The 20,828-nt window shown below is 33.8% G+C and overlaps 1 protein-coding gene across 3 annotated transcripts in view; it reads left to right on the forward strand.

Moving 5' to 3' along the window:
• Positions 1-20,828, forward strand: part of LOC136038243 (ras-specific guanine nucleotide-releasing factor 2-like) — a 296,269-nt gene that overhangs the window by 189,477 nt on the left and 85,964 nt on the right. For all 3 annotated transcript variants that reach the window (XM_065721353.1, XM_065721352.1, XM_065721351.1), the window contains 2 exons: positions 6,327-6,476; positions 10,433-10,641. In XM_065721353.1, the coding sequence (XP_065577425.1) occupies positions 6,327-6,476; positions 10,433-10,641 (359 nt within the window). The remainder of the gene's footprint in view (positions 1-6,326; positions 6,477-10,432; positions 10,642-20,828) is intronic.

Raw genomic sequence — 20,828 nt, forward strand, 5'->3', positions numbered from 1 at the left:
TAGTATAGTATATAGTAGTATAGTAGTATAGTATATAGCAGTATAGTATATAGTATAGTAGTATAGTATATAGTAGTATAGTAGTATAGTATATAGTAGTATAGTAGTATAGTATATAGTAGTATAGTAGTATAGTATATAGTAGTATAGTAGTATAGTACATAGTAGTATAGTAGTATAGTATATAGTAGTAGTAGTAGTATAGCGTAAATGAGCTTTTAGGTTGGTGAAGGGGAATCCAGCCAGACTCACCAGTAATTCCGCAGTTTATATCCCCCTCCACTTCTTCCAGCCCCCACACCCAGCACAGGATGCTCAAAGTCATAATTGAACCAAGTAAAAATGTGAAGCCCAGAACCCAGAATGCCCAGAACCCGAAGCCCAGAATGCCCAGCCCAGAACCCGGGGCTATTCAAATAGCCCCGGGTGTCGCACTATTCATTTGCTCGTGGTTTTGAACGGATTTTGACTTTTTAATATTTGATTTGTTGTACTAAACTTTTAAAATACATGATTTATTAAATTTTGTTTATTTTTGATTAACTTTGTTTTTTTATGAGTTTGCCGATTTATATTAATTAACAGCATTGATATCATCGGGCCACATATAGCCATAACAAAAATCATAGGCAGCGAAATAGCGCTGTCTAAGCAAAGATACAGGATAAGTCAAAGTATTACCACAGATTGTGTAATATTATGTTGTGATATCCACCACATTTAAATAGTGACCGTGTTTTAAATTTGGAAATATTCAAAAAATAAAGTCAAAATTACCACATTAATACCAAATTCCATTACGAAATTACAATCGGTTTAACCTATCTAGTTATTGTGCTAATATCGTCATAATAGTAATAATAATAATACTTATTCACAACTCACTTACATCACAAGATAAATAGTGGAGTAAACCCCCCTCCAAAAAAATAGCACCAATTCACTAATTCTTATTTTCTTTTTCAATGATTTCTTCTTCATTCAGAAAATTATACGCACTGTACATCCACCTTCTTATTCCTCTTATTCTTCTTATTCTTCATGCTTCCATTTCTGTCCTATTTGCAGATGTAGAGGTTGTGTTCGTTTCCACTTTTGAAATTTTTTAACACGAGAGTCTAATCTTGAACTGATAGACTTTAGGAATTAAAAGCACCTTTATTATCAGGGGAAACTTGACCTGGGCGAATGTGACGGAACTGGGCTCACATTTTTACTTGATGATAAGGTTTTAAAGGCAGTATATTTGGAAAAATACTAATTCGGACAATATTATGAAGTGTAATGGACCCTAATTTTTTCTCGTTTTCCATGCATTAAAAATGAGCATGCATTAATAGAAAAAATTATCTGCTCGAAATAAAGAGCAAATTTGATACTTAAAACGAGCTTTTAAACAGTTTTCAAGCTACTTCATAAATTATAATTTGTCCAAATTACTGGGGAGGGGGTAACTGCCCCCCTTGACCCCTCCCTCAACGCCACCATTGGGCTCATTTAACAGCAGAATTATGCCTTTAGACTATAAACTTAGAAACTTGATAGATATAGTTTCGTAAAAAGTAGACATAATGTATCTTATAGGAATCAGAGGCATACCAAAAATTTTAATTTATGCGATTGAATAGACCAAAAGAAAGTTTTTGAGTCAGTGTTTCTGACTGTTTCCTGAGAATTTAAATTGCAATGTAAGAACTAATTATAAATCTTAGACAAAATCCATCATAACTAGATAATATTTTCACAATGACTTCGAATTTACAAAATGAAGGCCAGTAAAAACACTCTCAAACACAAGATTCTTTGCATAAGTAAACACATGCCACCGTATGTATCAAGAATACATAACTCCTAAGGGAATGCACCCCTCCCCCATCCCTGCAAGTAAGCCACTGTGCAAATTATTTAAACCCCAAATACAGACTCCCAGTAGAAATCATCTAATCTAAAACTGAATTAATAGAACTTATACTGGAGCTTCCCTTTTGACAGGTTAATCGATTGCTCTTTTATATTTCAATTTTCTAAATAGAAAGGTTCATTTTCTTCTAAACAAGTTCACATGTCAGATACAGCTGGTGGATCAATCCTAGCCGTTTTTTGTTCATTTTCAAATAGAGCTGGAGACAATATTGATGTTTTCAAAATAAAGCTGTATTTTAACTTGTTAAATTATGTATATCAATCTGTAGGAAACAACTAAACTGTTCATGGTAGTAGATGATAAACATAGACTGACAGAAAGCATAAACTTGTCTATTTGTCTCCTGTATATTTTGCGAATGGAAGCACAATTCGATTAAAACACATTTTATGATATACCTCTGTAAAATACTAACTAAAAATCAGAGTTGCAAAGAGGATAGTAATTCTTTTATTTATTTCTATCGAAAGCATGATAAATAGGAACATAAACTCAGTATGCGTACAATTTTTTGAAATTATAATCATATCCCTTCCAACTGTTTTTTATTTTATTGCAGATGTTTTTCTTTTCTTTTTTTTTAGCATGGACGAAGAGAATTTCAAATTAAGCTTTCAGTTCATTGTTTTCTAATGTTTCCAACTGGTTTTTATTTTACTGCAGATATTTTTCTTTTCTTTTTTTGAGCATGGATGAAGAGAATTTCAAATTAAGCTTTCAGTTTATTGTCTTCTAATGTTTATGTTTTAAAATTATCTTTTCAAGGTATTTTCAATCTATTTTAAAATGAAGCAGCACCAAAATTAGTTATATTATTATCTTCAATTTATAGAAAATAATTAAACTGTTCATAGTAGTGAACTATAAATATAGAATGACAGAACAATAAATTATTTATTGTTCTAAACTTCTCTTTTTTCTCCTGTATATTTTGTTAATGGGAGCAAAATTTGGTTAACCTTTTTTGCTATCACTCTGCAAAACATCAACTAAAAATCGGAGTTACAAAGAGGATAGTAATTCTTTTATTGATTTCTACAGAAAGAAAGATCAATAGGGATATAAAATGAAAGTATCCGTAAAAATTTCTATAATTTTAATCATATCCATTCCAATTGTTGTCTGATTCATTTCAGATGTTTTTGTTTTTGTTTTTTAGGAGGGATAAAGAGAATTTCAAATTAAACTTTCAGTTCAATGATTTCTATAAGATTGTTGTGAAATCCTCTTTTCAATTTAATTACAGTTTTGTTTTCAAGACTAAACAGCACTAAAATTAGTTATAGTACCATACAGGAGGGGGGTACCACCCTCCACCAAGACATCTTTTCAATATAGTCACAACCTTTTTTTTAAAAATAAAACAGCACCAAAATTAGTTATAGTTTTATCCAAAGGTTTGAAGGGACAGTGACCTCCCCCCTCCTTCCCAAAGGCTTTTCTGGCACCCTCATTTGTCTTTTATCTTTTTTACCCTTTTTTTGAATAAACCTTCCAATTTGATCAGTTATTAGTGCCCTTGTCACATTGTCCCCCCCCCCAAGATTTTGCTCTAGATCCGCCTTTGGCATTATTATCAATTTATAGGAAACAATAAAACTGTTCATGGTGAAACGGCAAATTTTATCAATCCATACCCTTAAAATAATTTATTGTTCTTATATAAGAGCCTGTTTTGAATCTGCTTGCCCTGTCTGGCACTCTGGGTTGACCAAAGCCCAATGTTCAAATATTGAAAGTATTCAAAAAAGAGGAATAAAAATAAAACTGGGGACGTCCTATACTAAATACGATGAAGGTTTGGCTAGACTTGAACTTACAACATTTAAATCACGACCTCACATCCTTCTCATTAATTGTGATCACAAGTGCCTTAGTTCCGACTATAATCGTCATCCCTTCCCCTAAAAGAAAATCCCCGATCCTTCCAAATACAAGAGTCAATTCTCGTAGAGCTCTAAAAACCCAACTTGACATATGTCCTTAAAAGTTGACCATGATTTACAAAAACTCTTCTGTACCCTATTTTGTTTCCCATTTTAATAATTGATGTAACTTTATGTTTTATGTTTTTTGTTTTATCGGTTAAATATTTGACATTCTTATGCTAGCTTTTCTACTATTTTAGCCAATAAATTGTATTCTATTCTAGATATAGACTGACAGAAAATATAAACTTCTTCATATATATTTTATGCATGGAAGCACAATTTGGTTAAAGCACCTCAATTGGGTTAAAGCAACAATTGGGTTAATGAACAATTAAAGCAAAATTTACGTATTAATTTTACTTTTTAAATAATAATAACCTTGTAATAACATCAGTTTGGTTTATTTTTTCAGTTGCTTAAGAATGACTCCTGAATCACAAAGGCTGTTTAATTAGAATAATAACCTTTTTTAAAAGTTAAAAATGAAGCGTAAGAGCGAGCTATTGAAGAGAGGCAACCCGTCTCATATGCGTAATATTGTCTGTTCGTTATTAATTTTGTTATTTAAGTCTTAATTAATTAAAGTTTCAATGTTGCTTCTTACTTTAAGTTGGAAAAATATATTTTTTATTTAATTACAGATCATTCTTTTAAATAACGTCGGGAAATCCAGCTCCACCTCCGTAAAAAATTCCCCTCCTCTACGATAAATTTCTCCATGGAAAGAGTCTCCCACGTAACTTAAATTAGCGATATTTGCGGAACAAATTTTTTAAGGCATAATAACAGTACGGCCATAGGGATTGCAATTATTTTTTTAAAAATGAAAGTCACAAGTTGAGCAATTCTCAAATGACTGAAATGAATGAAAGAAAATATCTTTGAAAGATGTACGTAATAATTTATGTCCGTTTTAAGTTTTAATGTTGTTCCTTACTTTCAGTTGGAAAAAATTTATTTTCTTTATTTAATAACAACCACAAGCCAAAGACATACAATATCTTGGCTTTATTATCACATAGAAATTATAGTTATTAAGCTGCTTAAGTTAAAATTAAATGCTTCGATTGGCCGGAAAATAACACAAACAAATTATTGCTTATATCGGCCATTATTTAACAAAATTCGAACTTTAGCGTAAAGAGTGAGATCTGACGAGGAGGTGAACTTCCTCGTATAAGTAATGTGAAGGAGTTCTCCCCCTCGTCAGTACCTCACTCTTTACGCTAAATTTCGAATTTTGTTCAAATTCTTTAAGAATGACCCCTGAATCGCAAAGGCCGAATAATTAGAATAAATAGCTCGTCTAAAATTACTAAAATTACTTTAGCGTCATGAACATTAATGAAAATCACACCATCAGATTCAGCGCATCAGAGAACCCTACTGTGGAAGTTTCAAGTTCCTCCTATATGCACAAATATTGAATTTCATCAAAGAAGAAATAATTGTGTTAATAAAGCTAAAAACCTGTATGGAGATCATAAAAATCAGAAAAAAAATGAATTATAAGTGATTAGTATAAATAGAGATGAATAAGGATTTAATCATATTTATAATAGTCTAGCTGAATAGGCCAGAAGCTTGTATGCTTCCAACAAGGAAGAAGATAAAAAAAAATTTGGAATCTCAACCCCAACAAGTTTGATCTTAAGAATAAAATGTCGAACAGAAATAAACTTTGGGAAAAATCAATGTACAATTGCTAGATTAGTAAATGAAAAATTCTTTCAGCTTTCAAAGAGGAAATCATAAAAGATATTTGACCTGCGTTTGATATTAATTAATTTGATCCACGTCATCTGTAAGAAATTCAAATATTTTTTTTTCTAAAAGCTAAAAAACTAAGAAAAAATCTTGTACATACATAATAGTATGTAAAAAACGCTTTACGTTTTTTTGTGAGATTGGAATCGTTTAAGAACAACAATAGTTCATGAAATGTGAGTTTCTTTCTTTTTTTCGTATGGCGTTTATTTTTTTGTCACATTTTTATGTATATTTTAAAGATGTTGAGGCTAGTTTTTGGATATGAGGCCAAAGTATTCGGACTATTCACATGAAAAAGCTGCTAATTTTTTCTCTGTCAACATTTACTATCTATTAAAAGCTTCACCTGTTCTCAATATTTTCATTTTATTTTAATAATGAATGGAGTGGCAGTAAAATCTGAGAAGTTGTTTTCTTCCATTATTTATCTCCAAATATTCCGGGGCTTACCGAACGAAAACATGGTTCTTCTAAATTACGCCGAAAATTAACGCTAGTAAAATACACGAACGTTAACACGAAATACGAATTGTTGCTTTTCTTTAACGCTGTTTTTCAGAGAAATTTCATTGAGCACAACTTTCTTTTGGAGAAATTCGGGGAAGCCTTATGAAGCTCGTTGATATTGAAAGATCTGATTCCAGCACTTTTATTATAACAAAATTTTTTTTAGATTTTGGTTTGAATTTCTTCCATTTCAGTGCATTGACAACGTTCACTTTTACGACTTTGTACATGGGTCTGGTCCAGATACGTCATCAGTCTCTCAGCCTCATTCCATTCGTAATGATCCACGTCTTTTCAAAGATGATGTTGACATACGGTTCAGCAGAACATTAAATTCCTGTAAGGTAAGGGTATTACAATGGTCTTGTTGAGATTATAACGCTAGAGTGTGCACTAGGATTGGGACTTTATGCGTTTCACCAACGTAGTCACGACTTACTGGAAAAAGCAGCCAACTGATGCTGCTCCAACGTCTATTGGACAGCGTTCATTGACGCTGGGTAAGGATGGTCACCATAGAAAGCAAATAAAGTAAGAAGAACAGCTTAAGCAGAATAAATGCAAAGTTTTGGAACTCGATAATTTTTTGACCTTTTTGTGGTACTTAAAATACCATGAACAACAAGGAAAGAAAAAAAAACAGTCTTTGCCGTCTTGGGTCTATTTAAACCTAATTATATTCTATATTCCTAACACTCTATTTATTTCTTAAATAATGTGCACTTAATGTCGCAAGAGCTTTTGACTCGTGTATATCCGCGCATACTTGAGGCTCATATAAAATGTGTCAATACAATTATTTGTTTAAAATATACGTTCAGAAATCTTAAAACTAAAATTAGTTCTGTTCAATAATTGTTCAATAATAAAATATACGAGTCAACCTTTAGGAAACTGTACATTTATCTTCGAAAGGAGATACTAATGTGTCTCTGTTCTTTTCCGTTTTGTTTTCCCAGGGGGGGGGGCTGAGTCAGGCCAGTAGTCGTAGAATATTGGAAGAAGGCTATATTGAGTAGAAGGTGCAACATATAGTGACCTTTTTAAGCAACAAAAGAGATTGCTACCCAGCAAACGGTCGTTTTCTACCTGTTGTCTAATGAGGGCCAACAAGTATTTGAATATATATTCTAAGATGATCAACCGATTTTTCATTGTCTGAAACTATATACTGGTGGTTTTGAGCCCCCACTTTGAGAAATAAAAAAAATTGTTTGGGTAGCTGTGGTGTGTTTGCTTTTTTCCGCCAAACTGCTGCAAGATCTTGCAGCGGTAAAAATACATAAAAATCAAAAAGTTGTATTTTTGTAAAAATACAAAATAATAAATAAAAATCGGTTGATCTCTCATCTAAAATACACTATATACATTTATGTGCCTATCACAAATTTGTCTCGATAGCTCCATAGTAACCAAAATCGGTCCAAATTGTCGAAATGTCCCCCCTTTCTCCCGTGGAGAAATTCCCTCGAAAAATCCCGCCCCAGAAACTTCACTCCCCACAGAAAATTCCCCAAAAAATTTCCCCTTGAAAATTCTCCTCCATATGTAAAATTGAGCGGCCACAGAGGAAGTATGATGAATAAAAATAATGGAAAAAGGGATTTTGGAATACCTATATTCCAAAATATAGGCAAAATATGTGGTGTAGCATAGATGTCGGTAACCTGTGACCTAACCGCATTTAAGTTAACCGAATTTAACTCAACCCCAGCTAGTAAATTCGCTCGGGCTGATTACACTTAAAGGAAACATGTTTTAAAAAAAACACTATTTCTTGTATGTTCTTTTCAAATATTATTTTAAAAGGCTTTTTCCAAAGCCCGAGTTTTAGTCTTCATCTGACACTGCTATGGTAACTCAACCCCCAAGGAACAAGAAAAAAGAAATACAATAAAAATGTAAAAATAAATACTTTAAAATATTCTAAACCCGTATTCTGCCTATAATTTGGGAATATAGGTATATTAGTCCAAAATTCTTTATTTTCTTCATTATTTTTATTTGTCGTACTTTCTCTGTGGCTACTCAATTTGGCATGCGAGAAAAACTTTATGGGGGGATCCTTGAAGGAATATTGGAGAGAGATTTTCCGTGGAGAATTTTCGGCGGAAGAATTTCCCGGGAGGAATAAGCCAGACCCAAGCAAAATTACATATATGTCGTGGGAAAGTTTAAGGAAGATAGCTTTAAGAAAAAGTTTAAGTATAAAATTTTAAGAAAGGTATGGTCCTTTTTTAAGATTTTTTAAGATCTGTATTTAAAAAAAGAACTAAAACAGGCAAAAATTCCATAAGAAAACCCAATTTTTCTTATGGAAATAAAGAGCAAAATTGAAACTTATGGCGTAAACAGGCTAGTTCTTTCCAGATTTTGCAAGATATATCTTCAAAACTAGTTCAAAATAAAATGACTGATTATGATTTCCTTTTTTGTATAGAATTCTAAAAACTAGCACTTTACTGAAAGCTGAGTTTTCTTGGGTTGTCTAGAGAATTATAGGAACATACTGAAAGTGGCCGATAACCTGATTAATGGCCCAAGATCAACGATAACATTTTTCAATATAGAGGCTGATGAAAGACAGTTGAGAGCCTTATATTATGGCTCTGTGCAAGCCACTGGCTCAAAGGCTTTCTGCAAGCCACTTGTGAACATTTCTGTCCTTAATAGAATATCTTATTTTGTGTTTTTCAGTTAAGCGTTAGGGAACATCACGGTCAAGTTTATTAGAATTAATTGTGCTGGTGTTTCTTGCAAAATCTGCGAAGGATAAATTTTCATTTGTTTTAAGGTTGAAGATCATTCTTTACTTCCATAATATTTTCCCCTCTTAGGACCTTTAGCTCCGCCCCCTCCCACAGTCACTTGTATACAAACATTAGAACTGAAGTAAACAGAGCTTATAAAACTAGAGAATATACGAAAACAGAAAATCTGTCTAACTTCAATAAAATTCAGTGGTCTTTTGAATAAGGAAAGGGAGGTAGATACTCCAGAAGCTTGAAAATTAGGTTGAGAAGTATGGCTTTGAGCGCAAAGAGGATGACAAATTATAAGAAACAATATAAAAGAAGGTTGAAATTTGGACGGTGGGAATCAGCAGGGGGGTATGTGGAGCTTTTAGAGCTTTTAAAGGTGCAAATAATATTAATTTACATCTAAATTAGCCCCCTTATTATTATCAATAAAAAACCGACTGGACCATATAAATCGACTAGCTATCTTAAAATTTGGACTCAAATTTTCATCCTGTTTGGGCAAATATTAATGTATGCTGGAAGAAAATGGCAGAAAATTGCACTTTGTTGTGGCACGATCTCTTTTTTACATAAAATAGTACTATATATTCTAATTTCTGTTTAAATGAGGTTTCCCTGCATTTTACGACCACTGGTTTGACTGACCCTGGAGAAAAACTGGGCACATCAGGGCTACCCATGCAAAAATCCTGCATTTTGCTGATCAGGTTGGGGGAATGCAATATACACAGGACTTCATCGGGGTACTTTGCACATCCCTTTGATGTCATTTTCGAGGGGTTTCAGGCTTCTTTTAAAATAAAAATTTCAATAATTACAAACTATAATTCCGTTAATATTAACTGTTGCATAGTAGTTAAAGTGATAAAAAATTACTGTAATATTAACTATTTTTGAATCAGCACCCACTGAACAATGTTTCTCATTACTTTAAATTATTGTAATGTATTACTTAAGTACTTAATGTACTTAAAACAATTCTGTAATTAAATTACTGTAATATTTACTATTTACGAATCAGCATCCACTGAAAAATGTTTCTAATTGCTATAAATTACTGTACTACTTGTACTTAATTATTGTACTTAATGTCCTTAAAATATTACTGTAATTAAATTACTGTAATGTTAACTATTTCTGAATCATCATCCATTGAAAAATGTTTCTCATTACTTTTAATTGCTGTAATACTATGCTTAAATATTGTACTTAAAAAATGATTGTAATTAATTTACTTGAATTATTACTATTCCCGGATCAGCACCCACTGAAAAATGTTTCTCATTACACAATATCTTAGAAAACACACTTTTAAGATTTCGATCACTATGTGCCGTGATTCGCTCTTTACCGGATTCCAGCTAGGTTAGAAAACAAATTTCGATTCTATAAAAAAAAAGTATTTCTTTCTTATCTTTAAAAGATAAACATAATCTATCTTTCTAAAAATCTATTATCAAAGAAAGCACGTCGGCCAGTGTCCTTGACTTTTGTTTCTGGCGTGATTTGCCGAAAGTTATCTTAAGTACCATTCACAGGTTCCTCAAATAAGATACGCCACGCCCGAAAGACTCTTGGAGCGCCTCACAGATCTTCGATTTTTGTCAATTGATTTTTTAAACACGTTCCTCTTGACCTACCGTGTCTTCACCGATGGAGTCATGGTACTTGAGGCTCTCAAGAAAGTTTTCTACAATGCTGAGCCTCCGGAGATACATCCTCCACTAAGCCCTCGAAGCTCTGTTGTGTAAGTGTACTTGATTTTTATTATAAGTAGTATATACAATTGAAGAAATAGTGCGAAAAGTGAATGTGACTACTTTCCTGAAATTTAAAACTTATTAAACCGGTATGTATGCAATATTTCATGGGTTCGTCTTTTGACGCAGTTTATAGTTTTAATTTCATCAGCAAGAAAAACGGCGAACTTTTGCGATCAGTAAGGGGTGCTTATGTATTATTCAGAACACACTCAATAAGTGATTTAGGTTCTTTCGTGAAACAAACTACGATGCAAAAATCCGGTTTCATAGCCACAAAGACAGAACTCAATTTAGTTGGCTACACATAATGATAGAAGATAGTGTCAGAACATGGATTTTGAAATGAAGATTTGGGATTTGCCAAAGACTGAAAAAAGGCAAAATATATTAGAGGCAAAATATAATATAGAGGCATAATATATAGACGAAAAAGAGGCTATATATTTGCACAGGGGGGGGGGGGTGCATTATATCAAACACATATCTTAAACTAACCTAACCACCTCTATATATAAAGGTTTTAATTAAACTCTACCTGTATCGTAGTTTACTTCACGAAAGAACCTGACTTCACTTATTGAGTGTATTCTGAATAATGCACAAGTTCCCAGTGAGGTCATTGATCTCCTGATGCTCAGCGTTTGGCAGGGAGTGCTTTTCGTGGATGGAGGCAAATCATACGACGCTGCTAGTGTTTTTCCCTAGATTATTCTATGTACCCGCTTAAAACTGGGTGGACTGGAAATCGTTTCATTAATAAATTTCATCAAAACTTAAAATACTAGCCAACTTTTTTTGGGGAGAATCCCTGCTTTGGGGAGAATCCCTGCAGGGAGTGGCCCTGCTTGAAGCTTCTATCGGCTGCGTATAGACCTAATAAAAAAAAAATCACACACTTTATATTCCTTTGAAAACGACGTTTTAATTAACCTTCTAATTTTTCCAAAAAACAAATCCGAAAAATTTCAAAGAGAAAGTAAAGATATTTGTTAAAAACAAAGACGAGCAGAAAGCGCTTTATTAGCCTTCAGAAGGCCAGAATGTCATTTGTCCTTTACTGATAACATTTTTTTTTTATTTGTCATATGATCTACAACAACAACAAATGGCATCTCCAGGCTACTCTAAGCTTACAAATAGTAACGGTGCTTTCCCCTTCCTTTTCTCTTCAAACCGCTGCGCCGATTAAATTTAGTTGCATTTCATCAAAATCAATATATGTTTTTAACAGATTGCATTTTGTTTGTCAAATGATCAGAAACACCAACAAAATGAAAGATAATTATTACAATAACTCAGATTTCAGAAAAAAACTTATGAGAGTAAATTGATTTATATATGATTATAGCCATTCTTGGAAGTCTCGGCATTTACCAATTTATTAATGTTATAAAAGAAGAAAATTTGAGATTAGTTAGGTTTTCAATAAAGCGCAAATCACGCTCTGGCTAAAAGGCATAGGGGGTGTTAACCCTACTCCTGTTGAGTAATTTCTTTTCGTTTGAAGTTTGTCTTGATTATTCATTTTGATTTATGGGCATTTTGGTCTCATTTGTTTATTGATAGTAATTTCTGCTCATTTTACATTAAAGTGAGATTTCCGGGCCCCCTACCGCTAATGTCTCTTCTTTTAGCAAAATGGAGTGATCTCTGAAATTTCTTAGCTAATCAGACACTTAAGGTCAAGCATGTTTCGCTTTCTGATTTTAAAACCTATAACTAAACAATAGGCAACAAGCATAATTTACTTACCTTACCCCTAACAGTATGGGGTTCATATAATCTCCAGAGATATATTTTTTGGACCTTTGACTATTTTTAAACAAGATGGCTATCTAACAATTTTGATGAAATGTCTCTGGGGCATAGGGGAGCAGCTACGGAAGTTAAAAAGGTGCATGTGATGGGGCCGATTACCCTCCACCTTTTAAATCTCTTAATAGTACGCTAGGCATTTCACTTTCCAATCGAATGAATCCCCTCCAAAATTTTTGCGATCTCTCCATTCATGCTGCGCTCTGGTAAAAAATAGTAGATAGGAGCCGCACCGCTCTTAACTGAGGTAGCGCTATTGCGCTGCCTATTATAAAAACTAAATCAATTTTTTTTATGTTAACAATAATTATATTCTGTAATTATATACTATATAATTACATAGTATATATACATATATATATATATAAGAATGTATTATATAGTTATATATTAAAATGCTATACTATATATATATTTATATTGGTTTTCATATTATTCAAAATAATTAGTTTGAAAAAAAAAGTTTCAACTACGATGATAATCTTAGAAAGATAAGGGATCATTTTTTATTTATGATTTAAGGGCTGTTTCTTTTCCAACATTTTTTCGAATTAAAACCCACCCTTTCTCGTTGTTTTTCATTTAATCTTGCACCTTTTGACTTAGGTGAGGTGTATACACAGAAATTCTTATCTGTGTGAGGGATAATCTGTCAAAATAGCCAAAAAAGGGCCATAGCTTGAATATTAGATACGAAAAAAAAAGAAACAAAATAAAATAAAAAACAAAGGGTGGTTTTAAGCCTATTAGTAAAACGCCACTTTATAGCGTGAAAACGGAAATTTTTTAAGGGTAAAATCGCTCAAAAATTGGATTTGGCTCGAATTCTCTCCTTGGCTAGAGATCCAGCATGTCTATCGATTCAATTTGTATTAACATGACTAATTCCCCTATTTATAACGAGAACAAATATGTTCTTTATCATTATAGACAAAGCGAGCATGTATCTTTTTATTTAAAGTACATAGTATTTAAAGTATGTATCTTTTTGTTTCAATTAATATCAACTTCCGGCTATTTTTTTAAAAATTTAATCGCATAGACTTTAATTCAAACAGACATGAATCATCAAAAAATATATATCTAAATTTATGTTTTAACAAATAAATATCAAGCACATCAAGAAATTGATACTATTAACAAAACATAAGCTCTAAATGATACAGGTTTTAGTGAATTTTGATACATTACGTAAATTCAATGACTATATACAATAGTGAAACCCAGTAGTACATATTCAATATTGATAAATGGGTCAGATATTGTAATACTAGCTTACCCGTAGCACGTTGCTGGGACCTTAAAAGAAAACATATTCAAGGAAAATTCCCTCTTCGCTTCCAAAAGATTCTCCAATGGAAAATTTTCCCTTGCAGAAAAACTCTCGCTCCAAGAAAATTTCCCCCTAGGAATATTTCCTCTGAAAAATTTTCCGCTGCAATAAATTCCCTTTTCCCCTCCTCAAAAAATCCCCGCGTACTAATAACTATTGTATTTTTTTATATAAAAGTATTTGTATAATTTCTCCAGGTAAATCCCCCGAAGACCATTCTCCTTTCGGAATATATCCTCCCCCCTGTGGAAATTTCTCCCACGACAAATTCCTGTCTCTCTCCAACATTGAAAATGTAAACATCAATTTTTTTAATTTATAAATAAGCACTGAAAAGATTTATATCTAAGACCTTGGCAAGAGTGTACTCAAAAACCTCTTAAGGTTTCTTAAGGATCGGATGAACAGTTTAATAATGGCTACAGGTTAGACAGACAATCTACACGCGTCAAGTATAGCCAGTGGAATCTCAGTACCTATTTGAATATTACGGATACAGCTGGGAGATATTTAGAGACGGGCACCCGAATTCCTTTCCCCCTCCCTCTATTGCCCTCTTTGAATTTCAATCAGGGTGTGGTCTGCACTAATAAACGGCATTCAAACGAGTATATCCAAGCTTCTGCGAGCACACCAAGAGACGGATAAGTTTGTATGATATATGAAATGCTTGAAACCGAATTGATCTCTTGTATGCCTCAAAACTCTCAATTGCTTAAACAATATGACAGGAAAATGAATTACGATCATTGGAAGGGGAATCTTCCCTTCAGTGCTTCTTAGTTGCCTAGATACATTACAATATATCCAAGCATTATCTTTCTGTTATAGTGCCACATGAAATAAAACTTTTCCTAACAAAAACTCAGAGGCCTCTGTCTGTACTTTCAAAATTAGGCGCATAGAATCGATTTTTAGATAATGGTGGTCAACAATTTAGGTAGTTTGGGCTAATTTCTCCCAATTCAGCAAGTAAAATTAACCAGTGAAATTTAAAAATAAATAGCCCATATGATAAAAAGAAAAAGGAGGCAATAATCACGTGTAATTACTTAAATTTAAACACATAAAGCATGTCTGGTGATAACGGAGTACAGGTGTCGTTTAAGCTTACTTGAAACCCATTCTGTAGCCTGAAATGAAAACACCATTTGTATTATAAGCTTGGGTAGACTGATAGCCTATTTTGTGACTGGGCCAAAAGTGTAAACATAGTAAAACTATAGAGATATGACAGACCCCCTCCCTCAAAAAAATCATTTGTTATAAAAATAATTTAAATTATTAATAAACAAAACAAAAGAAGAATCCAAGTGTTTTGGTTGCAATATATATTCATGTAACACTAATTTCCAAATATGAAGTTAAGATTTAAGTTAGAAAAGTATGCATTCATAAATCTTAGCTTCTCAATTGACTGTGTTGATCACATACAGGGTTGCCGGCTCGGGGGAGAAATTACTAGATTTCAATGGTTCCGTTGTTGATTTAGTAATGTTCTTCAATAGTCTACTGATTTATGTACTGATTCAGTGATTTTCTTTTAAGGCAATATAAAAAATCACTAGAGATAGTGGTAAATCACTAGGGGTGGCAACCCTACACTCATGCCCTTACTGTCACAACTAAACCTTTGAGATTTCAAACCTAATTATCCTTGAGGGCGAAATCTTGAATGATTATTGAAACGGAAATTCAGTTTCAACCACTGAGTTACAAGAGTAAAGCTGTGAAAAGTATTTTTGTCGTCGTCAAAATCATGAAAATCTAACAGACCAACATCGAAATGGTTAAAAGAAACGCTTTAAAGAGTATATAAGGTATAAGAGTATAATACAGAATATATATAGTACTTATATAGAGTATAAGTCCCACTCGGAAAACAGCATTGCCACTTCAATTTTTTTTTTTTTTTACTTTCGTTAAACCATCGTTGAGCTGAGATAAGTATGTTCTTGAACAAAGCCTTCATTTCTCTTTTGGAACCTTGCTGAAGATTTAGTGGCCCACTCACACAATAATTTAATACTTATTCAGCTTCTTCTGAGAAAGTGTTTTACATTATACATGGAAACAGTTGTTGTTAAAAATATTAACAACTGAATTTTCTATAAGTTATGAGCACCCTAGCTCTAAAATAATTATTAAAACTAATATTTTTATTTTGGAACATCTTTGAATACGGTAATAAATGGTTCAAGTTTTATCGAGATTTTTCATAGCTTCACCACAGTGATCTTGGCCACAGCGACTGCTATCCTATTTTATGCGAAGTACTTATGATTGTTAATAAGTAAATTTTATACAATAAACAAATGTAGGGTTTTTGTCTTTAAAAATGAAATATTTTACAAATATTTTCACCTAAACTCCATACTAGGGAAGTCATAAAAAGCTTTACATGTCCTCTGCATTGGAGATTTTTTCTGTTTTTTCCCTAGATATTTACTACTACTACCACTGCTACTTCATCAGTGCAGTGCCAAGTCAAATAAGGCCAACACAGGTATGTACGCTCCTCACCTATCCCAATCTATTCAAAGCTCCCTTCTTTACACCCTCCCAAGAAATTCCATTTGCACTTGAAATCCTTCCTTACGATCTTCTTCCACCCCATTCGGGAAAGACCTGGTTTTCGCTCGGCCCTAGATGGTAGGCCGAAAAGGACGATCTTGGCAATCACTATGTCATCCTTCATCCGCAGAACCTGTCCAAGCCATACCAACCTTTATTTAAGTACATCTCTAGAAAGAAGTAGAGGATCACATTTGTCGTACAGCGTACTTTTTTAAATGTAATCAGTCAGGCGGGTACCCAGAAAATCTGTAAGCAATTCCCTGGAAAACTTCGAACAAATTCTCCTCCGTCTTCTAGACCACCCACTATACTTAACCACTGTCATCACTATAACCTCCAGCATCCTAATCTTGGTTGGCATACTTGCGTGTATCTGTTTCCATTTCTACTTAGGACCTAATTCAAAGAGTATAGAAAGCAAACAGGAAATGAAACAAGTTAATCTCCGAGAAAAGTGAGCAAACGCAATCATCCGTTACTTAGAACAACTCTAAGGCTGGCTCTTTAAACCTTGATAAGCGTTTCGTTTTTACCTCTTCCTTTTAAGTTTTCCTTACATTTTATGGTAAGTGGTTCATTTTGACGAGAGAGAACAAAGTCATTTTTAAACATTGTCGCCTATTGTTTATTTTTATTTATGTTTTTTCTTTTACTTTCGGAATTTTGCTAAGCTCAGTTAAAGTAGAACTTAAGTTGAGTTTGCTTTTGATTTCTTAATTATACAGGCTACTGGTGAATGTTCAATGGTGCTAAAAAAATTTTAATTCTAGTTACAGCTAGTTAAAGCCACTAGGATTCCCGCTCTTTACCTTTCTCTTCAGGGACTAATCTATCAATAGGGGAGTAGAGACCTTTTAAAAGAACCTAATGCATACTAAAATGTTATTAAAATTTGAAAAGGATTGGTTGAGAAAAAATTACTTTTAATAAAGGTATTGTTTTTATTTCCTCCTCAGGTGTAAAATATGTTCAACGCCCATAATGATGGATATAATATTACAATGTGCTCAGTTAAATTCAGGCGTCAAGGCGTTAGATTTGACCCCCATTTATGGCAGCTTATTATGACAGTCACAAGCAAAGATTTTGTATTTATGAAGAGGCTATAAAGTGCTTTAGAATCATATTTTTTTAGCATAACCAGAGGCGCCATTTGGGGGGGTCAGGGGTGGGCAAATGCCCACCCCAGATTTTCAAGGGGGCCCAAGCTTCCACCACAAAGGGCCCTTTGCCGGCCATAATAATCCATTATGTCCAACATAATCCATTCTGTCCAATTGATTTGAAATTACTGCACGCCTATTAACCAAAGAGCGTAATTACTTGATGACCTTTGGGGTAATTATGCTATTTGCTATTAATCATTGTAAACTTTGAAAGTAGGTTAGATACATAATAAAATTCTCGAGTTCTGTCAAATGCTCATTTCCTAGATAATCACGCGACACGAAGTGATTCGGGGGGGGGGGCAAGATGGAGTTCATGACCACCCCAAGATTGGGTCCAAATGGCGCCTCTGAGCATAACTGGTTAGTCTGCTGTCAACTCAGACACTTCAAACAGTTCGTGGTAACTAACTCTAAGTAGGAGCGACCCGGCTCAATAGTAACCAAAATTCTAAGAACAGGAATTTTTGAAACCAATAGATATTTCAAAAGAATTGGGTTCTTGTTCGGATTTTAAATATATAAGTTTCGTTAAGCTTAGTCCTACTCATCAAAAGTTACGAGCCTGAGAAAATTTTGTCTGATTTTTGAGAAAAGGGAAAAATGATCTCCTTTAAAGTCATAGAATCTTAATGAAAGTCACACCATCAGATTCAGAGTATCAGAGAACCCTACTACAGAGGTTTCAAGCTCCTGTCTGTAAATATGTGGAATTTTGTATTTTTGCCAGATAAAAGATCACGGATGTATTTCTTTTTCTAGAATGATCGTATTGACCCAGTGGGCCTAGAAGATCGGGAAAGGGCTTATTCTAACGGAAATGTAAAGTTTTAGTGCCCTTTTTACGTAAAAAAATTGGAGGGCAACTAGGTCCCCCTCCACGCCACTTTTTTCCTAAAATCGTCCAATCAAAATTGTGAGATTACTTTTTTGTTCATCATAGGTGAAAGGTCTAATAACTAAGTCTTAGGAGATAACATGATTCATCAGTGCCCCTAGGGAAAGGTCTTTTAATTTATAAAATTTATCCATTGTTTGCGTATACTATTTGTTATCTGGAAGTATGTATATTTTTACGGGTGGAGGAGGGAGGACGAACTTTCCACTGGGGGGACTTTGCACAGGGAGAATTTTCCATGGAGAGGGAAGTTTCCAGGATTTGAACTTTTCAGGGGAAATTTCTTACTGGGGGAATTTGCCAGAATTCCTTACAAAACTTCTTCTTGATTTCTCCTTACCGAGTCCATTTTGCACGTGGGTGTATTCAAGGTAATTGTCCGAGGTAGAATTTCACCAGGATTGAACTGTCCAGATGATATTTTTGTGAGGAGGGGGATTTTTCCGTGGAGACCGAGTCAGATTTCCTGGCGTTATTTAAAAAAACGACCAGAAATTAAATTTAAAAAAAAACAAGTTTTTTCAATTGAAAGCAAGGAGCAACATTAAAATTAAACCAACTGAAATTATTCCTCCTCAAAACCTCCTCCTCAAAACCTCGCTCTTTACGCTAAAGTTTGAATTGGGTCTCAGTTCTTTAAAAACGAATACTGAAACGCAAGGGTCATTTAATTAGAACAATAAGTATATTCTTTTAAAGTGCCAAAAAACTTTAGCGTGAAGAGCGAGGTGTTGAGAAGGGGACAACCCCCCTTCATATACGTAATAATATCGAACAGTTCGTGGTAACAAACTGCAAGTAAGGAGGGACGCGGCTCAATAGTAACCGAAACTCTAAAAAACGAAATTATGATAACAATAGATATATCAAAGGAATTGGCTTATTATGCTGATTACAAATACACAAGTTTCATTAATTTTTGTATTACATGTCAAAGGTCATGAGCCAGAGAAAAATTTAACTGATTTTTCAAAAAGGGAGGAAACAAAAGTCGAAGAATCTTAATAATAATCGCACCATCCGATTCAGAGAGCTTTATTTCTGAGGTTTCAACCTTTTATCTGCAAAAATGTGGATTTTTCTATTTTTGCTGGAAGAAAGATCACGGATGCGTGTATATTTTGTTCCCAGGGATGATCGCATCGACCCAGTTCTCCTAGAATATCGAGAGAGGGCTTATTTGAACGGAAATTAAAGTTCTAGTACCCTTTTTAATTGACTAAAAGGATTGGAGGGCAACTAGGCCACCTCCCCCGTCCCTTTTCCCCAAAACCGCTCGGTGAAAAGTTTGAGATAGCCATTTTGCTCATCATGAAAGGCTGACTAACCATACTTTTCGAAATACTATGACCCCCCCCCCACACACACACATACAAAGCCCCAGGGAAAAGATCTTTAAGTTAAAAAATTCGCTCGTTCTTTACGCAGAGTATTTGTTATTAGGAAGTATGCAAACATTTTCAGGTGAGGAGGGACGAATTTTCTGCTGGGGGTTATTCCACAAAGACATTTTCCATGAGGAGGGGAGTTTCCAGGAGATAAACTTTTCAGGGGAAAATTTATAGTGAGGGAATTTCCCTGAATTCCTATATAAGATTCTTTTCTTGTGTCTTTCTTTCTCCTTTCTGTCTCAATTTTACGCGTGGAGCAAGGAAGGGTAAGAGTCCGTGGTAAATTTTCACCTGGATTGAATTGTTTAGAGGATATTTACGTGGAAAAGGGGAGTTTGCCTTGGAGGTGGGGCCTGATTTTCTGGTATTGTTTAAAAACGATCTAAAATTAAATAAAAAACAGTTTGTTCATCTGAAAGTAAAGAGCAACATGAAAACTTAAAACGAACAGAAATTATTATGTGTATGGGGTTGTACCCTCCCTTAACACCTCGCTCTTTACACTAAATAAAAAAATTAAAAATATAAAATAGTATGCTGATCCAGATTATTAAGGCTCTGGTCTGGTTATTAGGAAAATCTTTAGTCAAATATTCGAATCCTTATACGGACAAGCATGTTTAGATTATAAAGGTTCCATGAACAAAATGTTTTGAAAGAAAAAAATTCATAAAGTATTGTGTAATATCCCATGTGTACATGGTCATTACGTAACATCCCAAGTGTTTGTGCTCCTCAGTTACAAGAGGGAATTCCCCACGGGCCCTGAAGAAAAGTCACGTGTGAATGCATCAACACTGGTAAACGTTCGCTATTACCTAAGAACTAAAAAAATCATGAAGAAAAATGTCTTGATGAAAAATGTCTTAGAAAAAGTCTTAAAATGTCTTTGAACGTCTTGAAATATGTCTTGAAGAAAAGTGTCTTAAAAGACGTCTTGAAATATCTTGAAACTTCTTGAGAAACATCTTGCAGGAAAGTATCTTAATAA

Source organism: Artemia franciscana, chromosome 17 (assembly GCF_032884065.1).
Source record: "Artemia franciscana chromosome 17, ASM3288406v1, whole genome shotgun sequence".
NCBI lineage: Eukaryota > Metazoa > Arthropoda > Branchiopoda > Anostraca > Artemiidae > Artemia > Artemia franciscana.